General features: G+C 44.5%; 1 protein-coding gene across 1 annotated transcript in view; it reads right to left on the bottom strand.

The window, feature by feature from the left end:
- Window positions 1-1,033: 1,033 nt before the first annotated feature.
- Window positions 1,034-22,955, bottom strand: part of GABRD (gamma-aminobutyric acid type A receptor subunit delta) — a 32,253-nt gene continuing 10,331 nt past the window's right edge. Inside the window, exons 2-9 of the mRNA XM_083454097.1 lie at window positions 11,985-12,097; window positions 10,398-10,465; window positions 10,021-10,241; window positions 8,822-8,904; window positions 5,735-5,872; window positions 4,724-4,879; window positions 3,331-3,542; window positions 1,034-2,414 (exon numbers count right to left, since the gene is read on the bottom strand). Of these exons, the coding sequence (XP_083310223.1) occupies window positions 2,124-2,414; window positions 3,331-3,542; window positions 4,724-4,879; window positions 5,735-5,872; window positions 8,822-8,904; window positions 10,021-10,241; window positions 10,398-10,465; window positions 11,985-12,097 (1,282 nt within the window). The 3' untranslated portion in view covers window positions 1,034-2,123. The remainder of the gene's footprint in view (window positions 2,415-3,330; window positions 3,543-4,723; window positions 4,880-5,734; window positions 5,873-8,821; window positions 8,905-10,020; window positions 10,242-10,397; window positions 10,466-11,984; window positions 12,098-22,955) is intronic.

The raw sequence follows: 22,955 nt of genomic DNA, 5'->3' as shown, positions 1-22,955 counted from the left end.
CACAGTCCCATTAAGAGCCAAAGTGGGAGCCTTTTGGATGATTATCATCATAAGCCTCAACTCTTCCCACTTCCCCATCCATCCCCGCCTCACTGCCCTGTTTGCATCAGATGGTGATGTTCAGCTACATCACCCTCATCCCTCATTCATCTGTAACATACTACACTATCCTGCTTCATTTTCAGTCTGTTCCTCCAACATTAAAGCAGAAGAAGCTCGCACAAGGGTCTCACTGGGCCATGCCATCAACACTCTTCCACCCCCTCTTGTTTTTGCTAAAGCCAAATTAACATCTAAAGTTGTATTAAAGGGAGGCTTTCTGCAAAGGGATTAGATGCAGAGTTAATATGTTTGCAGGCTGCTGCCTCTTCCACACATACCCCAGTCTCCCCAGGCAACAAATCTTGGGAAGTGATGCTAACTTACCTCCCAACCTTGTGGTGCTGTTTCGGAAAGACAGGCTAGTCCATAAGAAAATATCTCTGGTCTGTAATTGTGGGTCAGGTGGCCGAGTTGGACCAGGGTGGATGATTTGCGTGGGCCTGACCTGACTCAGCTCTGCCCACCTGGGTACTTGGTAGGGATGTGATTTCGCTTGCTCATTTTTTCCGATCATTTCAGCACCAGTTTACAATTCCGATCATTTCTGCACCAGTTTACAATTTTAAAAAACAAAAAAGGCAAGTCCTTATTCATCAAGATGATAGCGTGACTTTCCCAATAATTCTTCTCTGCAATTTTCCCTAATCTACCAATCAGGAAGAATGTTCATTACATAGCCAATGTCGTCTAATTTCCCTACAAGCAAATCAGGATGAACACCCAATAAACAGGCGGTCTGGATCCACCCAGTGATTCTCCAGAGCTGCATACATGTCTGTGTTTATGGTGTATATATAAAAAACATAAATCTCTCTCTCTGTAATTTCGCAAGCCCTTGTTCTCTGCAGTGAATCTTGCTCCCTTTCCAATGGATCTTTGTTCCCCACAATCCAGCAATGAAGTATCCGTGATAAAACAATTCCAGCCAAGCTCTGTGTCATAGGCTTTATTTCATGCTGTGGTTAGAAGAGGATAAAAAAGTGTTTTAAATACTTTATCCAAGACAAATGATACAGTTAAAAAAAAACAAAACCAGAATCCCAAAGCCCAGTATTACCCTTTGTTGTCCAAATTTTAAAACCATTAAAGAAACTTCAAGGAATATGTGTATATGCATGTGTGTGTGTGTGTGTGTGTGTGTCTGTCTGTCTCTTCCCCACCCCACCCTACACACATCCCCATCAAAATGCCCAGCTACAGATATCATAGTATCAAATAATTGTAGAGTTGGAAGGGACCCAAGGGTCATCTAGTCCAACCCCCTGCACTGCAGGAATCACAGCTAAACCATCACGTCCATACAGAGCTATGACACAAACTGTGCAGTCAAGTAGGGTGTGTGTGTATGTGTGTTTAAAACAGGTGCAGATTGAAGAAAGAAAAGTTCTCAGAACTGCAAAGAAATGGACTGCCAGCCAGCTAGCCTTTTAATAGTCCAATCACAAATAGAAAGGTTTTCTATTGGGTCCTTAAAAGCCGGTTAAAATCCAGACCATGCAGAGCTCCACCCTTGCATTTTTGCTCCACTTTTAAGCATCTCTCCCCACAAACACCCGGCAAAGCACTTATTCCCTGGCGACAATTAGTTTGGATCAGACCCTGATGCACCGGGTGCTATTTTTTTTCAGGCCCCAATCCAGGACTTATCCTTCTTGAAACTGGAAGATGACACGACGGATGAAGAAGTGAAATGCTTTATTGTTGCTCAGGATTAGGCAGCTGTGGAGCCTTGGCAGGAGTTTCATGCCAAACTGGGGAAGACTGTGGCATCTGACTTGCTCTGTGGAGACTAAAGAGGGGGAAACAAGCCAATAAAAAGGGGTGGTGGCCAACTGCTTTGCTGTCTCAGCGACAGAGGAAGGGAGAAGAACAATCCTCTCTATTAACGGAATATCCATCTGGCTTTGGAAGTGCTGTGGTTAAAAAGTTGGCCCTGAGTAAGGCCCTTCCATTAAGAAGCTCTGCTTTGGCTCAGAGGATCTCAGTTGCCTGTTGCCCAGCCTGCCTCCATTTTGTGACCCTCACATTGTGTAAGCCACCCAGTAGATGACATTGACTGCTGCAAAGGCTGCTGGGAAAACTGCCCTAGCATATATGTCGATAGTATCTGCATCGATGGGCTTGAAGAGAGACTTCAGGCCGTTTTTCTTCTCGGGTTTAGTCTCCTGTTGCTTCTTGGTCTCTCCCGCTTCCACTTCCACTGACCCAGGCAAGTTTTTAGGGACTCTGTGGTGCCTGTTGGAAACAGCAAGTTCCTGGTTGACGCCCGCTATCGAGAGGGAAAACATAACAATGGCGTTCTTCACATTGACCTGAAATGAGAAGCAGAAGATGATCAACACGTCTGTAGGCCAGGGAATGGGGAACCTGTGGCCCACCAGATGTTGCCATCCCTCCCTATAAGCCTTGTTGTTTGAGGCTGATGGGCACTGTAGTCCAGCAACATCTGGACAGCACCATGTTGGTTATCACTGGTGACTTACCTGTGGCCCACCAGAAGTTGCTGGATTGCAACTCCCATCATCACCAATTACTGATGTTACTGATGCTGATAGGAATTGGAGTCCAGCAACATCTGGAGGGGAACAAGTTCCTCATAATTGAATTAGGTGGTCATACTGATATCTGTGGGACTCTCTCCAAGTAAGCATATGGGGCTGGCATCAGCTCCTGGCATCCTTAGAGAACTGCCAGGGCTTGTTGCTGACACCTGCCTTGACTCTCCCTTAAACATTTTCCTCAAGCCAGCAGTAAATCACACAGAGTAAGTAAAGTTAACTCTTTATTAGAAAAAAAACAGGATCTGCAAAGGAGGGCCTTTTGGCCTCCCTCATCCCACTCCCCTGCTGCAGCTTCTAGCTCTGATTCTGGACTGCTCTCTGTCCCAGACTCCCCCCTCTCACTAAGCCCTGTTACCACTGCAGCTACAGACCTCTCCTCCCAGTATCTTCCTCTTCTCCCTCAGACCACACATTGTCGTCCCACCACCAATCCCCTTGCTCTGAGCCTTCTTCCCATGGGGGTTCCCCCACTGGTTCCTGCTACCATTCTTCTGTGTCCATCCAGTCCATGGCAGATAGGTTTATATGATCAGAAAGTAGCTTGCTTCTCCCATTACTCCCCCCCCTTTTTTTTTTGCCTGCATGGCTGGAGAATGCTGGACCATTTCAGCCCAATTCTACCAAATGGGTGGATCAGAGTCTGAACCCACCAGAGGCTCTTACTGACCTCTTCTGCCTGCCTGCTGGTCTTGATCTTGTCTTTTTGCTTCTTCATGTAGTCTGCATTGAAGTGAGCAAATGCATATTCCACCAGTGCGGCAAAGACAAACACGTAACAGATCCAGAAGTACACATCCAAGGCCTTGATGGCTGAAGCCCGTGGGAGTGAAGACCGAGCACTCACCATCAGGGTGGTCATGGTGAGGACTGTAGTTATACCTGAAAGAAACAAGGTGTGGGGGAGGTTGTTTAATTCTGTTTAGTCCAAGGCTTGGAATAGCTTTTTTTCAGTCTGAGGGCCATATTCCCATCTGGACAACCTTCCAAGGGCCATATGGCAGTGGCAGCTTATGTCCGAGGCAAAAGTGGGTGGAGCAAAGAATGCACATTTCACCTTTGCACAGTAGGCCAGATTCTATACTCACTCACATAAACCGCTCTATTCCTCATACAAGATAAGCATTATCAGAGTTCACATTCCAGCCAGGGAGAAAGGGTGGTGCAAAGCAAGGCTGGTGAGGCATTTGGCATGGGGAGAGTAGAGAGAGTCAGGACCATACCCTGGAGGACTAGAGGGCTGCATTTGGCTCAAAAGTGAACAGGCACCCAGTGCAGCAGCTTCACGTCAGACATTATGCTCGACTAGCGGTGGGAGAAGAAACACCAAGAAGGAAAGGCAAATGTGTGGGAGATTAACAACCAAACCTAACAAATGCATATTCTTGCTAGTTAGCATGAGAAGGGGCTAATACAACAGAGCTGTATTGCTGATAGATAGATAGATACTCAGGCCATAGAAATACAATTGGTAGAGAGGGCTCTGTGTGATGTCATTTCCCCCTCCTCACCTAAAGAGGAAAGTTCATATAGTACTTCCTGGTCCTTTCTCTTTCTGTGACCAGCCATGAGGGCAGATGTGCCCTGTGCTTGCTCCAACTTTAGCCACATGCCTGAAGCTGGTTATACTGCAAATATAAGTATTTTGCTTGCATAGTTTTTACTGTTACTGTTGCTGTGAACCAATGCATGATTATAAAGTACGGTACATCTTTTTTTAAACTTACTTTACTTACTTTACTAAACTTACTTTACTTTTTAAACTTACTTTACTTTGCCTGATTCTTTGTAAAATGGGGTAAGAAAGGGAGAACAAGCTTACTTCATAGCTAGACTTGTTCAAAAACAAGGTTTTATAGCCTAATTCCTATGCTTTTAATTTGGCTGCCAATGATGGGATTTTGAAACTGTTCAACCACACATATGGGCACCTGGAGGCATAAATTCCAATTAATATAGCCTCACCTACCCCATTAAAGCCCATCCCACAAAATGCTCATCCCACTTCTGTGGGCTTTAACACCCTAGAATAGGTCCCCATCCATCAAACAATACACTTTTACCTAGCGAGACTCGGGCAGGCACGGCTGACTGACTGATCCAGAAAGAAACCCATGACATGGCGACCAAGAGGATGGAAGGCACATAGGACTGGATGATGTAAACACCTCGATTCCTCCTCAAGTGGAAGTGGAGGCTCAGCCGGGGGAATTGACCAGCTAAACGAAAGAGACAAAAAGGCAAATATATTTATTTACATCTTACCTTTCTTACAAGGAGCTCAAAGTGGCTTGCATGGTTCTCTTCCCCCATTTAGCTCAGTTTTATCCTCACAACAACCCTGTGAGGTAGGCTAGCTCTGAGTAGGACTAACATTTGGATAAAACCCTTTTTGGGGGGAGTATGTAAAAATGCACATTTTCACGTGAAATCCATTTTCATGGGGGGGGGGGATAGCAGAATGATGCAGTCTTATGGATGAACAAATGCAGAACTGATGCTGACCCAAAATAGACTTATCCATTCATTCCTAATGGCACTGTATAAATAATAACACAGTTAATTGATTTTAAAAGGTGTCTGTCCCTCCCCTGCCACCACATTTATATTATTCAAAGGAGCTCACCCCAGATGTGGGAGACCCTGCTGAGTTGGGAGTTGAACCCTGGGTCTCTCCACAGTTCTGGTCCAAACCAGGTTTTATTTATAAGGGAAAAATATATATGTAGATTTAACTTGCAAAGATCAATTAATCAACTAAAATGCATATGATTAATTTAATATTACGGTAGTGGAAATTGCATGCAAATGTGTATGTTGTGTATATTACGTGTGAATGCGCATGTTTGTCAAAACTGCACACAAAAATGTGCACATCATTAGAATGCTGAACTATCATGAAGATTTTTCTTTTTAAATCTCAAATTGCTCAGAAATGTGGAGAACTAAATTTAAGTTTGGAAAGATCACAATATCAAGAGATCCTTCCTTCCCTAATTCTGGTCAAAACCTAGTTGGATATTACCCAGTCCCATCCCTGCAAGGCTTTTAAAAGGATTGGAAGCTTTGTTTACCAGATTTGAAGTTCATCACTTCTGTAGCAAACCGGTAATTGGTGATGGTGAACTGAGCGAGCTGCAGCTTATCCAGTCCATGGATCTGATCCTGGTTTTCAGACCAGTGGTAGACGATATCCTCTGAGGAGTAGCCATCTGTCAAAAGAAACTGAATAAATACAGGGATACGGGGAAAGATAAGATTGACATGCTCAGGATGAAACACTCAGAATCCATGGCCACAGTTCTCTTACTGGTCCCACTGGTTAATGCTTTCTGGCCCACTTCAGACCTAATGAACCCAGTTCAGTGTATCAGAGCTAACCAACCTGGAAACAAGTAAGGTATTCTCATGCTTCTCTTCCCATCACCCACCCCTTTTAGGAAGATAGGTAAAAGGTAAAGGGACCCCTGACCATTAGGTCCAGTCATGACCGACTCTGGGGTTGCGGCGCTCATCTTGCTTTATTGGCCGAGGGAGCCAGCATACAGCTTCCAGGTCATGTGGCCAGCATGACTAAGCTGCTTCTGGCAAACCAGAGCAGCCCACGGAAACGCCGTTTACCTTCCCGCTGGAGCGGTACTTGTTTATCTACTTGCACTTTGATGTGTTTTTGAACTGCTAGGTTGGCAGGAGCAGGGACAGAGCAACAGGAGCTCACCCCATCGCGGGGATTCGAACTGCCAACCTTCTGATCGGCAAGTCCTAGGGTCTGTGGTTTAACCCACAGCGCCACCCACATCCCTTCACAGCACCACCCGCGTTCCTTAGGAAGATAGGAAGCACCAAATCAGGCAACTGGTCCATCTAGCTCAGCATTGCCTACTCTGACTGGGCTTCTCCAGATTTTGCAGTGCAGATTTTAATGAAAGCAACATACAGAAGTGCATGATACAAGGGGACGTTGCTGTGTAAAAAATGTTCCTTAGGCAAAACTGCATTAAAAGAAATTCACACAAAAATGCATGATGAATTTTCACAATGACTTTTTTTTTTTACTTAGAGAATTGCAAGCTAATGCAGAAAGGATTGGAAAGACAGAAAGATATTAGCCTACTGGAATGTATGCAGGGGACAATGACTAAGGGCCCGTCCACACTACTGCTTCTCCTGCACCCAGAAAGCACGGGTCCGGTTGACCCACACTTTTTAGGCATGGGTCTGAGCTGTTTCCCCCCTTGCCATGCTCCTTTCCCAGGCAAAACCCACTCTTTAGCTCTAGATCAGAACTGCAATCTGCGGAAAACCAGATTGCTATTTGCTCCGACTGAGTGCTAAAGAGCGGTCGTCCCTGGGGAAAGCAGTGAGACAAAAGGAAGTGTGGATAAGCCCTAAGATGATAAAGGATCTGGAAACCAAGCCATATGGAGAAGAGTTGAGGGAGTTAGGTATGTTTAGTCTGGAGAAGAGAAGACTGACAGGCGATATGATAGCCATCTTCAAATATCTGAAGGGCTGTCACGTGGAAGGTGCAGCCAGCTTGTTTTCTGCTGCTCCAGAGGGTAGGACTCGAACCAGTGGATTTAAATTACAAGCAAGGAGATTCCAACTAAACATTAGGAAGAACCTTCTGACAGTAAGAGCTGGTTGACAGTGGAACAGACTTCCTTGGAAAGTGGTGGGCTCTCCTTCATTGGAGGATTTAAAGCAGAGATTGGATGGCCATCTGTCAGGGATTCTTTTTCTGTGATCCCTGCATCGCAGGGTGTCTGCTAGATGACCCTTGGGGTCTCTTCCAGCTCTACAATTCTATGATTCTATGAAAAATAAGAAACTGATATTGGCAGATACACCCACCTCTTCCCCACCCCAACATTCACAGGAAAAGGCAGGGTATGTATTAAGAAATAAAATTACAGCTTTTTCTGTAAGAAATAAATATTTCTGTAAGAAATAAAATTAAAGCTTCTCTTCACTTGTGCAAAATTGCTACTCACTTGTGCAAAATTGCTACTCTTCAAGTGCATGGCTCACCTGTCCATTTTCTACATCGACATTCCCCTCCCCACAAAACAAAACTCCTCGCTTGTCTTTAAACGGCCCCCACTCCCATGGAGAACCAACTTTCCTTTTTTTAATCTGTTTTAAGAGGCTTCATTTCTCCTTGTGATTATTGCTCTATAAACACAATCTGCAAAATTAAATTAAAATCCGAACCCTCTGTAAAAACTCGCCAGCAGACTAAAATTTTGCCGCCTCATTCTCTGGCTGCCTCTGCATTTACTGATTGCATAAGTGAAAAGAACTGCAGATTGCTATATTTGGTGGGATAAAAATGTATTGTGCTTAATTGCTCAGAAAACAGACAGTGCTAAAAATGAAATGAGAGGGAGGAGGAGGAGGAGGAGAAAACTTGCACCAGCGATCAATCCACTCTAATGCTTTCTAGTCCCAGTGCACAGCTTTGCACGGCTATTCAGGCCTAGAGGAATAGCATCCAGGTCATCTTGGCGTTAAACTGTGTGCAACAGCGTTTCCATGGTGCCATCAGGCCATGCATAGCACCATTTAACCTGCCATCCCACCACCAGCCAGATTTCAGAAGCTCTGTGGTGCTGTGATGAAACCACAATTAGACAGAGTTGCAACGCGGACATTTGCTGTAAGCTGCCTTGAGTTACAGGAAGCCCACTAAAAACGTTCAAATAAACTGCAGGTAGGGCCAAATCTGTTAATTTCGGTTTCTTCTTTTCCCTCTCTTTAAATTCAGTTATCCACATTTCCACGTTAGTTTGGGATAAAACAAAAACAAGTCCGTGAAAATTTTGCAGCAATTCAGGGTGACTCTTTCCTAATATGCACATTTCTGCAAATGTCAGGGATGTTGGGAGCTGTATTGCAGCCACAGCTGGAGCACCAAACGCTATCCTTCCATGCTCTAGATGCTGTTGGACTCCAACTCCCATCAACACCAGACAGCATGGCCCATTGGTCAGGGATTATGGGAGCTGGGAGAGCTGCGGTTTCCCTGCTCCTGCTCCAATAATTAAGGGGTTTGCACTCTGGGACAAGGCTACCCTGTGTGAAGAAAATTATCTCCTCCACTCCCTGCCCTCCCATTTGAGAAGCCCTTTTTAAAATAGACACCTCAGAATTGAACTCACAGCTCTCCAAATCAAGCATGCACTCCTGCTCATCCATAGGGTACTTGGTAAGGTCCATGTCACAGGCCACCGTTGAGGTTATTCTATTCAAAATGAAGACAGCAACAAAAACCACCATTACATATAGGCTAACATTTGCCATTAAAAATATTATTATTATTATTATTATTATTATTATTATTATTATTACTTTTTTATACTACAAAACAACAAGAAGCAGTGTTAAAACAAAAAACCCACCCTCCCACCATTTTTGAAGACATGAGCTTTTATCCCTTAAATTGTTGTATTTCCAGTAGGGTGGCAATTTCTCTTACTGCCTGCAATGATAGCAAACAAAACTTTATAAACTGGAGAAGGTCCGGGTTCTCCTCTTCTGCACTGCAATAATAAAAGCACGTCAATCCACCCAAAATGTGCCTTTTCATTTCATTCTCCTTGCTATTTTTAGTTTAGTGGCTAATTTTTCTGTCTGCGCTAATTTGCCAGGCTTTTAAAAAATACCTTGTGGTCTATGTTGCACCTTCTAGTAATTTCCAATATCTAGTTATTACTAGCCTGGCTGCTGCTAAAAGCTGGATGGTGATGATGATTTGACTACTACAATTTATTACTCGCTCTTCAGCCTAAGGTCGCAGGTCAGGTTGCAACAATTAAAACATAAGATGCTTAAATAACGCCATCCCACCCTACCTGGCCAGTAAAAACTTTTAAAATGTGCTTAAAATGCAGGGTCATATTGTCTCATAGGTAAATTTTATGTAATGCAAACTCCAGGCCTTTTACTATGTTTTGTCCGGTTAGCTCCCTAATATCTTTGAATAATTCCCCTCTAAATGTGGCTCTCCTATTGCAGGTCCGCCACATTTGCTTATATGAACCCAACAATGAGCAGCCCCTCCAACACGTTTGTGGGGCAGGCAGCACTAATGGTGACTGGTGAGTTGGTGACTTTCTGCTTCTCAAGAGCCTCACCAGCCTATAAAAGTGCAAGTAAACATCAACATGAACTACAGATCCCTCCGAATCTGATTAGCGGAACCGCACAAGGCTGATCAAAGGCCAGCAGGTCCCTGCCCACAAACACATGTTGCCTGAACGATATGCAGCACTTGGGAAACCACCTAAAACCCAGCAAAGGTTGCCATCTAATTACCCAGCACAAAAGGTCACTCTTCCTCATGAAGTTTCTGTTTTACCTGATGCTGTACAAAATGACCCCATCAGGCTGCAACCGGATGAGTTTGTTCTCCACAGTGACGTCATGGAACCAGGCAGACTTGGCATTGACGATGAAGGTATCCGGCAGCCACAGCTTATCCACAAAGCGACTGTCCAAGCCCAGGGTTTCGTTGGTGTGATTGTACGACAGCCGGTCATCGCGCCAGCTTTGATGCAGGAAGACTGTCATTGTGTATTCCTGAGGACAAGAATCACCACCACTGGCTGCCATTAAAATTTCCCACAATTCCATAATCTGGAGAAACATATATCCTTATTCCCCACCCACCCCACCCCCGAAAAATGTTGGATGTTACGACACGGCAGCGTTATTTTTCTTCAAGCGCCAACTTACCATATTGACTTCTGATATGTGGTCAATGCTGGCAACTTCAATGGCTAGAGCAACGTTAACAGGGGGGCCTGAATTAGGGGAAAGAAAAAAAGAGGGGGTTATTTAATTTTATTTATGAGATTTCTTACTCCCCATTTCACCAGAAGGTCCCAGGGCAGGTTACAACAATAGAATATTAGCTTAGTCTTTAAAAAGGAAAAAACCCATCACTATTATAAAGCAAGGGAAACCTTTCAAAACAGTACACAAAAGTTTACATTCAGCAAAAGAGGTGGGTCCCACAAAGCAAAGCACGTTAACTGTAAGAAGCCACAGGCCAGGATAAAGTGATGTGTACTGTACAATGAAGAGGCTCAGTGAAGATATAATGAAGACAAGTCTACGGGGAGGCAATTTCACAATTTAGGGACTACCATAGAGAAGGCCCCTTCCGTCCTGGGCCACCAACGCTTTTCTGAGGGTAGTGAAACTACCAAGAAAGGCCAAACTGGCAATTCTTAACATCCCGGGAGATTGGTGAAGAGGCAGTCTTTTATATATTTGAGGCCTACCTAAATCTTCCAGGGGTCCGTACTTTGAATCAGGCCCAGCAACAAACTGGTAACCCGTGCAGCTTTTAAAACAGGAGTTACACAATTTGCAAGTAGAACCCCCGTCAGTGAAACTGAGGGAATAGTGACTGCTTCTCCACCTGCCACTTGATGGTGTCCAAATGGGGGCTTTCGTGCCATTAACAAAGCCTAAGGGCCAAACTACACATGATTATTCTTCTTCATTAAATTTGTAGACAGCTCTTCATCTGTAGATTTTAGGGTGGTTCACAGCATAAAAATACAAGATAACCAACACAAAATACATAATAAAAACAGGAACAAATAAAAACAAGAACAAAGCAAAGCAATAACCCCCTCTCCTCCACCTATACTCAGGCACAACCCAACCCTTACCTCCTCCAACTTTGTAATTTGATTGGATAATAACAATTTTTAAAAGCCACAGTTCCAGGACTTTCTGAAAAAGCTTAAACTGTTAATACTCACTTTTCAGGTTGGTATATAGTTTGGCAACTGCAAAACTCTCCACAACTATCCCTTACAGGCTCAGAGCTATACTAGCTACTTAGTTTTCACCTCCACAGCCTCACATGTGGTTTCAAAAGTTAACCCAAGTGTTAACACTTGTTGTGTTGTCATTGTCGCTATACATCAGACACACGTTTAAAGATGTGGAGAAAAGACTGTGCGGTCCTGATCCATGGCATATCCACCAATCCAAATCAGGAGCCTGTGGTAATATTCTGTTGAAATTTGCCCCGTAAACCACAGATATATGCTTCCTTGCTGCAATGCAAATTGTTTCATGGTTTGTTTGGTTTTTTTAAAAACATTGAGCCATATCCAGCTTAGGCCCCATCTGCACTGTACATCTTAAGAAGTAAAATACAACTTTAAACAGTCAACAACTTCCTCCAAAGAAGCATGGGAAGTGTAGTTTGTTAAGGGTGCTGAATGTTTCTGGGAGAGCCCTATTTTCCTCATGGAGCTACAATTCCCAGGGTGGTTTTAACGAAATCAGCCAGAATCTTACCTCCAATTCCAGGCCTGAAATTTCTTGCATACCCTTTCATCAGGTCGTCCAAATTGGGCAACCAAGATATTTCTATGTTTGACCCGATGTAATCTCCAATGTCGTTCATAGCTCTGTGTTGTTGTTAAAAAAAGGGGGGGGGGGGACATGTCATCAGAACACAGGAATTTGCCAAGTTATTCCAAGTCAGGCCATTGGGTAACTGTAGGTCAGTACTATCCACACTGTCTGGCAGTGGCAGGAGTCTGTGTGTTGGGGCAGGACTTTTGCAGCAGGGACCTGTTGTACCTGAGAACTTTACCTGTGCTCTGTTCTCCCTCTGGACAAGTAAGAGGAATGATAAGGGTTCAAGGACACATTTCAGCTTGGCAAAAACACTCAAGACAGGGCAGGCAAGGGGTGTGGCCTGAAAAGAGAGGGTGTGGCTTTGGGGACAATTCTGAGAGCCAGGGCTTGGAGGGCCACATTTGACATCTGGGCCTGAGGTTCCCCATTCCTGTACTAGATAATTCCTCTGACTACCAATTGCAATGGGGGGAGACCATGGGAGAGGGGTATCACTTATTTGTTTAATGTATCTATATCCCGCCTGTTTCCCAAGTTGGGATTCAATGTGGCGTTCAAAACTTCAAAAACATACCTCTGAAATACAAAATAATTCTAACAAACCAGTTGAAAACAATAGTTAAAATACAATAAAACACATTTATAACTAGCATGAAAACACTGATTGCCCAAAGGCCTGTCTGAATAGGAAGGGCTCTGCCTGCCGAGAGAAAGATATCAAGGACGGACACAATCTAACCTCCCTTGGGAGGGAGTCCCACAACGTGGGAGCAGCCACAGAAAAGGCTCTCTCGCAGGTCGCCAGCAACTGTGCCTCTGATGTTGATGGGGCCTGGAGAAGGTGCTCACCTGAGGATCTTAGCACCTGGGCAAGTTCATAAAGGGAGATACAATCTTCCAAGTAACCCAGGCCCAAGCCACACAGGGATTTATAGGTCATGATCAACACGTTGAATTGTGTCTGGAAACAGACCAATGAAATTGTTTTGACAGGGGAGTAATATGCTCCCTACATTTAACTGACCCCAGGCAGTAGCCTGGCTGCAGTATTCTGTACCCTGTCAGAAGCATGTGATTGGCCATTGTGGGGAAACAGGATGCCTTGGGTCTGATCCTGCAGCGCTGTCCTTAACGTCCCCAGAACAGCTCCTTCTGACAGCAGTTCCCTTTACAAAGGCCCTTATGGATGTGGGAGAGATAACTTGCCGTTGGACCTCAAAACCGGTAATGAGTTAAGCTCCAGAGCTACATGAGCTACATAACTCAAAACATTAGATGAGAGCCGCCCTCAGATCTGGCGCAACAGCTCCCACCAGGCTCCGAAATAAGCAGAGCGCTTGAAAAGAAATAATGCGGGTAGAAGGAGAGAAATCTTGTTAAATATTGATGAAAGGCTGTAGTCGAATATACCATAAGCATTTCCTGTCTTGGGACTTACGTAACTTTCCTAGGGGTTCCCCCCCCCCCACTCCCCTTTCTTCTTCTTCCATGTGTCACTGGCCCAAAAAAGGAAGCAAAAGCCCTACTTCCAAAGTTGGTCTTTTGCGTTTAATGCCACAAGGCCATGCTTTGAATTGCTCTGCAAAACAAACAGGGCGGAAAGTGTTATTCAGCTTTCGTGCCAATTGTGCTCTGGCTTCCCATGTATGCGCAGACAGCGTCAGGGGGGTTTGGGATACCGTTCTGTAGATGTTCTGAGTAACACAGACACCATCAGCTGCTGTTACTGGCGTTGTCAAAGATGGAAGAGCTTTACAGAATGCAATAAGAGTCCTGCTACATCAGGCCCACAATGGCCCATACAGTCCAACATCCTGCTCTCACAGAAGCCAACCAGATGACTGTGGGAAGCCCAGAAACAGGATCCGAGCACAACAGCAACTGGGGTTTACAGACTTGTGGGCCTGATGTAGGGGTCTGGAAGGCTGCATGGAGGGCCCATGGGCTTGAGTCTCCCCACAACTGCACTACAGTGGTACCTCGGGTTACAAACCCTTCAGGTTACAAACTCTGCTAACCCGGAAGTAGTACCTCAGGTTAAGAACTTTACCTCAGGATGAGAACAGAAATTGTGTGGCGGCGGCACAATGGCAGCGAGAGGCCCCATCAGCTAAAGTGGTACCTCAGGTTAAGAACAGTTTCAGGTTAAGAACAGACCTCCGGAACGAATTAAGTTCTTAACCAGAGGTACCACTGTATATGAAACAATGCTTTTGTTTTTTTTTAAAAGAACAATAACAAGAAAAAAAGCCAAACAAAGCCGTCTGCTTCTGCATTCCCACTCCCTTTGGCAAGTGCATACTGCATGTCTGAATTGAAAATGTATCCCAAGATGAGTGATTCATCCCTGCATTCAGTCACCGCATCAGAGTTTAATAAAAGCCACTGTGTGAGGAGCTGTCATTAGCAATGGCATCACTGGATGTGGGGTGGGGTGGGGGAGGAAAGAGGGGAAAGAAGAACAAGATCCAACCCTTGCATTTCTTTCTGACATGTTTCCCTTGTATTCAAAGGTTCAGCAAGTCATGCCCCGTTGGTTACTAACCTCTGTGTCATTCGTTAAAATGTAGGTTTTTATAGAGACAGCACAAGAGAAATCAGAAACATGGGAAGCTGCTTTACAGCAAGTCAGACCATTGGTCCATCTCGCTCAGTGTTGTTTACACTGACTGGCAGAGGCTCCATCTGCACTAGGCATTTAAACCAGAAAACACCCCTTTACACAGTCATGGCTTCCTCCAAAGAATCATGGGAACTATAGTTTGTTAAAGGTGCTGAGAGATGTTAGGAGACCTCTATTCCCCTCACGAGGGTTGCAGGTGGCGCTGTGGGTTAAACCACAGAGCCTAGGACTTGCTGATCAGAAGGTCGTCAGTTTGAATCCCCTCAACGGGGTGAGCTCCCGTTGCTCGGTCCCTGCTGCTGCCAACCTAGCAGTTCGAAAGCACGTCAAAGTGCAAGTAGATAAATAGGTACCGCTCCGGCGGGAAGGTAAATGGTGTTTCTGTGCGCTGCTCTGGTTCGCCAGAAGCGGCTTAGTCATGCTGGCCACATGACTCAGAAGCTGTACGCCAGCTCCCTCGGCCAATAAAGCGAGATGAGCGCCGCAACCCCAGAGTCGGTCATGACTGGACCTAATGGTCAGGGGTCCCTTTACCTTTATTCCCCTCACAGTGCTATCATTCCCAGAAATCTCTGGGATGAGGGATGGATTGTTAAACCCCCCGAGAACTGTAGCTCTCAGAAGGGAAGAGTGATCTCCTAAAAACTCACAACAATGTACATCCCTCCATGGACATAGCCAGGTTTTTTGTTGTGTGTGGCGGGGGGAGCAGCCAAAGTTGTTGAGCCGTTGTCTTGGCCAGGCCACCACCATCTCTGACCTCAGGATTCCAGAACTTACAGCTGTCAGTTTTGTGGTAAGGAAAGCAGGGACCCACAGCCTAGGTAGGGCTTGCTAGCTCTGGGAGGAGGTGTGTGATTCCTCATCTGGCACAGGCTCAGGACAGGTGAGGGTCACCTGCCTCATCAAGCCCAGAAGGTATAAAAGGAAAACCGTTCTGGCCAGGCTGTCATCTGTTGAGCTTTTCTTGGAAAATCACGGGTAAATATACCCCGTAAATAGGACATTGCAGGGGGCAGGCTTCTGCTGGGGCAGAACCTCAGATAATGGAGTACTTTCAACGCTTTTCAATAATATTTGTGGATCTGGGGCAGGGGGGAAGCTGCCCCCACCTGCCACCCCTTGACTATGCCCATGCATCCCTCTCCATCCCAAACTATGGTTTCTTCACTCACCACCATCACCTCCCCGTCTCTTCCTTTTCACAAGGGAGAGCATCTTTCCCCAAGCTCTGTAGGGCATCTCATTTAAAAACAGGGAGAGATTCCCACCTTTCAGGAAACTATCTCCTAACCATCTGACGGAACAGCCACCAATCTAACTAACAAAAAGTAATGGTTCCTTAGGAACTGTAGGACCAGGGAGGGACATTTCATCAAATTACTTCAAGGATTTGCTGTCAACGTTGGTCTCTGTTTCTCTAGCGGTGCAGGCTGGAGATTGAGCAACATTTTGTCCCCCATTCATTAAGTGCTGCTGTCAAACTCTCATTTAAAAAAAATAAACAAATGAATAACCTTTTCTTATACCACACCTTTCCTCTCTAAGCATTGAACAAAGTTGCTGAATCAACTAAAGCTGGTTAACTTCCTTACCACGAGAGATTTTAAATGTAAATCCCCCAATTTTAATGTTTTTAAGTTTTCCCATCCACCTGTTTCCAGGTGTTTGGTGTTTTTTTTAATGTACAGTGGTACCTCGGGTTACATACGCTTCAGGTTACATATGCTTCAGGTAACAGACTCCGCTAACCCAGAAATAGTGCTTCAGGTTAAGAACTTTGCTTCAGGATGAGAACAGAAATCGTGCTCCAGCGGTGTGGCAGCAGCAGGAGGCCCCATTAGCTAAAGTGGTGCTTCAGGTTAAGAACAGTTTCAGGTTAAGTGCAGACCTCCAGAACGAATTAAGTACTTAACCCGAGGTACCACTTTATTTTGACTCATCAGCACAAATAACCCCAATGCCACTTTTTAATCAGGAATGGATACAATTCTCAACTGACCATGCCTTCCTGGAACTTCCGCTGCCATACAGCAGGGCCGGCGCAAGACATTTTGGCACCTGAGGCAAACTACAAAATGGCACATCTCCGCACCAGGAAAGGAGTGAGTGAAGCTCTACATCAGGAATAAGGATGGGAGGAGACCAGCAAGGCCTCCTATTTGCCAAGGGGCCGCTGTGAAGGTGGCATTGTGTGGGGGATGCCAAGGAGGCAGCAGATCTGGCCTCCACATTTGTTGTATCCACTGCGGGGAGATTCATTCCTTGGAGGCTGGATCTGCTGCGCCTCTGCATCCTGTTGCCTGAGGCAGTAGCCTCACCTTGCCTCATGGGTGGCTTACAGATGTGATAGACTAGCTCCTTGAGGTGTGTAGGTTTCAAAAAAGCATCACTCCGTGTTTCCTCAGGCCACTGCCTAGGTTTTTAGCACCCACATCCTCATTAGTTTAAGTTTCTGAAAGAATTCTGTATCAATGTGATGCCCTTGTAGCAAGAATGCACATACTCCACGAGTAAAAAATATAACAGCACAAATAAACAGATCTATGCCAAGGCAACTCAAAAGCAATACCATAAGAAAACCTAAGATCTCTATAAATTAAGCTCATTTGCATAATTTTGTCTTGCAAAATTTATTCTGCTCTACATAATTTATTCTGTTGGTAGGGGCGGGCAGGGAACTATGTCAGTTAGTGAAACAAGATCCCAGTAAGCCAAAATGCTCCTTCTATTTCTCTGCACCATTTAATGGGGGCTGATAAATATGCTGGGTGATGAGGAATGGCTGATAAGGATTGACTACAAAATTAGCATTTCTTGGGAGGCGTTAAGAGAGTTTGACACACCCAACTACAAGTTCCTATAAATGTCACATGCCTTTATTGGAGATGTTTTTGTAGCTCAGCAGAGGATCTTAGCAGGGTGAGGCTGTGCTCAGCAAATGCCCACTCACTGCAAAATACAGAGAACTTCTCCCCCCACCTAGGGATGGAAGGATCTGCCAGTTTCAGTATGTATAATAATTACGGTGAAAGAGTATTTCTCCTGGTTTGGATGTCAGTGTGTTTGTGTCTATCCCTTTCTGGGGACATCATAAATAATTCCTTAAGTTTTGGTTAATCATCATTTCCCATCATGTCAAAATCCTGAAATGATGGTTACCAAATTTAAAACAAATCCATGTTGTTGTTGTTGTTATAATATTTGTTGGATTTATATACCACCCTATAACCAGAGGTCTCAGGGTGGTTCACAGAAAAGATCAACACAAAAACCACAATACTGTGGTACCTTGTGTTATGGACAGGATCCGTTCCGGAGGCCCATCCATAACGTGAAATGCCAGCAACTCGAAGCTCGTCTGCACAGGACCGCGACATGTTTTGGTGCTTTGCGCAGGCGCGAGCGGCAAAACCCAGAAGTAACCCGTTCCGGTACTTCCAGGTTGCCGAGGGACGTAACGCAAAAAGACGCAACACAAAGCGGACGCAACATGAGGTATGACTGTACAGTGGTACCTCGGGTTAAGAACTTAATTCGTTCTGGAGGTATGTTCTTAACCTGAAACTGCTCTTAACCTGAAGCACCACTTTAGCTAATGGGGCCTCCTGCTGCTGCCGCGCCGGCGGAGCACGATTTCTGTTCTCATCCTGAAGCAAAGTTCTTAACCTGGAGTAGTATTTCTGGGTTAGCGGAGTCTGTAACCTGAAGCGTCTGTAACCTGAAGCGTCTGTAACCCGAGGTACCACTGTGTGTGTGTGTGTGTGTGTGTGTAATCAACAACCCAACAACTCCCCCCGCCCCCAAAAGAGCCACATTTTAAAAGGACATCCATACTGTGTAACTAACCATTGTTTCCCTGTTTGAATATAACTGGAAAAACAATCAGGGCCATCTTACACATAGGCACTAGGGGTGCGGGGCACCCGTGTGCCCAGCTCTCAGGGGCGCCAGGCCGAGAGTCCAGGGCTCGAGAGTTGAGTCCAGGGAAGAGCCTGCCCGTCGGTCGGAGTGCTGCAGCAGACTCTTCTGCGGGTGGCTCTGCGCCGCGAGTTTGGGGGGCGACTGAGCCAGCGAGACGCTGAGGTGGCTGGCCCTCCTGCACACCTGGGACTGGGCAAACTGGGGGTGGGGGCGCCGGGCGGATCTTTGCACCCGACGCTGCATATGCTTAAGACAGCCCTGAAAACAATGGTTCATTTAAGGCTTCCTGGCTTACCAGAGTGTGCTAAGAAGGGAAGAGGGAAGAGGCACTGCAAAGGCAAAGCACCTAAGGAAGAGGTCATATCAGTTCATTAAGGTGAGATAGGATGGCCTGAACTGGGCCTTTGCTTTTTCTGTGGAAGACTAACACTACTGCCTCTTTGGAAATCCTGAAGAACGTCCTGCTTCTCCTTACCTGGGACCAGTTTGCCACAGGTCAGCATCTCAAAGCAGGGCCTGGTGCTATTTCCACCACCATTAAAGCACACCTCTTTAGGACAGCCTCTCAGTCATTCTGGGGTCACCGCATGAATTCTCTCTTGCATTGGCCTCTGGGATAATCCAGAGCAATTCACGTACCCTTTCCATCTGCCATTCCTGACTCTAAGTGATGCTCACTCTAAATATGTTCTATATTTTGAAATGTAATTGAAAAAGCATTAGGCTTAATTCACAGCAACCTTGCAAACATGCAAAAAAAACAAGAACAAAAAACCCACCAGATTTCCTTTTCCCTGCTAGCTTTAAGCAACACCACATAGTGCACTCTTTAGATCTATATAGCGTCTACATTTTAAAAGCTTTTCTTCTCTTAGGTTAAAAGATTGCACGAAGTACGTGACAAATTATCTGCAAATAGACATGCTTCAATTCTTCTTTTAAAAATACAGATTCTTCCTACAAACAAAATATAAGAGATTATGTTTCTATTTTTAATTAAAGAATGAAATACCATGGTTTGCTGGAGGGGTTTAGAGGGCTGAATGCTCAGTATCACACCACCTAAACAAAGGATAAGTGAATTTGTCACACAAAAATAAAAGAACCCTCTGTTCCATTTTCCATTCCCTCCCCCAATGACCCACATGGCTGTCTTATTCCTTGTGTACTTGGAGTCTTGCAGTGCCCTCATTGTCACACACACACACAAACGCTTACACATTTATTCCCTGTGGGTAACACTGCATTAATTTCCCCTAAAATAGCCTGTCCTGTGTCGAGTTAAAAGCAAAAAGGGTGTCGGTTCTTTAGTTTAAAGACACACTAGGGAAAATACTGTAATTTATCATAGCGACTACTCAGAATTTAACCCTCTAAGCTGGAGCATTGGAAATAGGAGGATTTGCAGGATACAGTGCATGTGTATTTATAAGCACGTGCACCATATACAAGGTGCATCTCCACTACCACCCCGCTCCACCCCATGCACCAGGATTCAAGTGCAATCGAGAGATACACAAGTGGGATGGCCAGTACTGGGGTGCTTGTTGGTTTCATTCTGATAGACGTAAAAGAAAGAGGCTTTGCCCTGTCAGACTTTCAATTGTATTACAGGGAAGCTTGCTTGCGTTGACTAAAGGAATGGATCGTATTGGAAAATGCAGACATTTGGAAGGCCAACATATAAAATTTGGCTGGCATGCCTTTGGTATGGGAAAGCTAAAGTTTATAAGAGTTTTACAGACCACATTATTAGGAAGTATTGATGCTTTTGAATTATGGTGCTGGAGGAGACTCTTGAGAGTCCCATGGACTGCAAGAAGATCAATCCTCTACATTCTTAAGGAAATCAGCCCTGAGTGCTCACTGGAAGGACAGATCCTGAAGCTGAGGCTCCAATACTTTGGCCACCTCATGAGAAGAGAAGACTCCCTGGAAAAGACCCTGATGTTGGGAAAGATTGAGGGCACAAGGAGAAGGGGACGACAGAGGACGAGATGGCGGGATAGTGTTCTCGAAGCTACCAGCATGAGTTTGACCAAACTGTGGGAGGCAGTGGAAGACAGGAGTGCCTGGCGTGCTCTGGTCCATGGGGTCACGAAGAGTCGGATACGACTAACCAACAACAACAAATTTGTATAGAGTTTGGGAGAAATATAAGAGAAGAGGAAGAGAAGAGTTTTGGATTTGATATCCCGCCTTTCACTCCCCTTCAGGAGTCTCAAAGCGGCTAACAATCTCCTTTCCCTTCCTCCCCCACAACAAACACTCTGTGAGGTGAGTGGGGCTGAGAGACTTCAAAGAAGTGTAACTAGCCCAAGGTCACCCAGCAGCTGCATGTGGAGGAGCGGAGACGCGAACCCGGTTCCCCAGATTACGAGACTACCGCTCTTAACCACTACACCACACTGGCTACTTGCTGGAAAGAAAAACACCTTTATGACTATCCCCCATTTAAGCAATTACAATTAAAAGAGTTAATATGGACAGACAATGGGCGACCTATAGGGAACTGTTGGACCTTACAGGGAGGGAACCCAGACTGAAACCAATGCAAGATGTAAGTAGCCAAGTTTCCGACACTGGTTACAGTATCATCAGTTATATGATATGTTTAAGTTAGATTTAAAAAATGGGTTCCTGGACCAAAGCTCACAATTTGAAAGACAATTATTACAGAATAAGAATAAGTTATTGTCCAAGATGTATAACCTCTTATTAGAATGGGAAACAAAAGACAAGTTAGTCAAAGCTTCAGTGACACACTGGGTAATGGATACAGGACACAACATAGATTTAAACCTCTGGGGGAAACTTTGGAAGAATGATTTGAAATTTACTGCATGTTACTCACTGAAAGAGAAATATATGAAAATGATTCACAGATAGTATTTGACCCAGAGTTGGCTAAGATGTATAAAGCAGAATCAGATATGTGTTGGAAATATAAAGAATTGAAGGGAACATTTTTTTCATATGTGGTGGACATGTAAAAAGGTAAAAGAATATTGGGAAATGAGTTGAAAAAAAAATGTTTAAAATAACTTTCCCAGAGTCCTTTTTGTTGGGAATAATCCAGACTGAAATCCTAAGTGTCAACAAAATTTATTTATTTATGCAACAATAGCCACCTGAGTTTTGTTAGCCTCAAAATGGAAAGTGAGGGAGGTCCCAGGCAAAGAGGACCGGCATCTTAAGATGGTAGAATATGCAAAGCTTGCAGGTCTAACATATAAGACATATAAGAGAGCAGTAAGAACATATATTCAAAGAGGAGTGGAAAATATTTCCTGAGTATATGGAAAATACAGTGGTACCTCGGGTTAAGTACTTAATTCGTTCCGGAGGTCTGTTCTTAACCTGAAACTGTTCTTAACCTGAAGCACCACTTTAGCTAATGGGGCCTCCTGCTGCTGCTATGCTGACGGAGCACGATTTCTGTTCTCATCCTGAAGCAAAGTTCTTAACCCGAGGTACTATTTCTGGGTTAGCGGAGTCTGTAACCTGAAGCATATGTAACCTGAAGCGCCTGTAACCCAAGGTACCACTGTAACTGTACACAGCTGAAAACGCTTGGCAGCTTAAGATAAAATCAATGGTGTAATTAATGTTCGAGTGATATAAAAGTGGAGAACTGGCTAAAATGGTTATAGCAAAATATGCAGGAATGAAAGATAACTAAAATGAACCAAGGAAAGAGGAGGGAAGTCACTGGATATCTAACAGTATGTTAATGTTTATTTTAAGATGTGAAACTGAAAATTTAATAAAAATTAATTTTAAGAAAGAATGCATTTGTACATTATTTAGTTATTTTAAGAATTCATATGCTGCCCTTCAAATATAAATATTTCTCGGGTGGCTTTGAGATGAAAGATATAAAAATACAGAAACAACAGAATACTGGAATAAGCAGAAGCTCTGCCCTGCAGGTAGCTTTCCAAAGCCACCTTTTGTTTATTAGCTTTCAGCTGGACAATGCCCAAGTTTGAAAGATCTTTCCCCAGATTCTACAGGCTACAGGGCTTACATCTGACGAACTGCAGAAAATGTGGTTTCTCTGAAGGATTCTGTAAATGCAGTTTGACTGCATTTGTATAGGACACTGAAGCTGCGTTTTCAACATAGCTCAGCTGGGTAGCTGGCTTTTAAGACAGCATTAAAAAGGAAAGCATAAGCTTAAAGTTTTAATTGGATTTATTTTCTTTCTTTCTTTTTGCGATGTAAACTATAATGTTATGGTGTTCCTGTACTATTAAAAGAGGAAAAGCAATTCCCGCTTGGAAGACGATTTGGCATGAATAAGCTTGCCAAAACAAAAAACTGGCCTGTCCTACCACCTGAAGGACTAACAAATT

Source organism: Podarcis tiliguerta (assembly GCF_965153285.1).
Source record: "Podarcis tiliguerta genome assembly, chromosome: 8".
NCBI classification, from domain to species: Eukaryota; Metazoa; Chordata; class Lepidosauria; order Squamata; family Lacertidae; genus Podarcis; species Podarcis tiliguerta.
The sequence above is the reverse complement of the archived record's forward strand: the minus strand, read 5'-3'. Positions and strand labels throughout refer to the sequence as shown.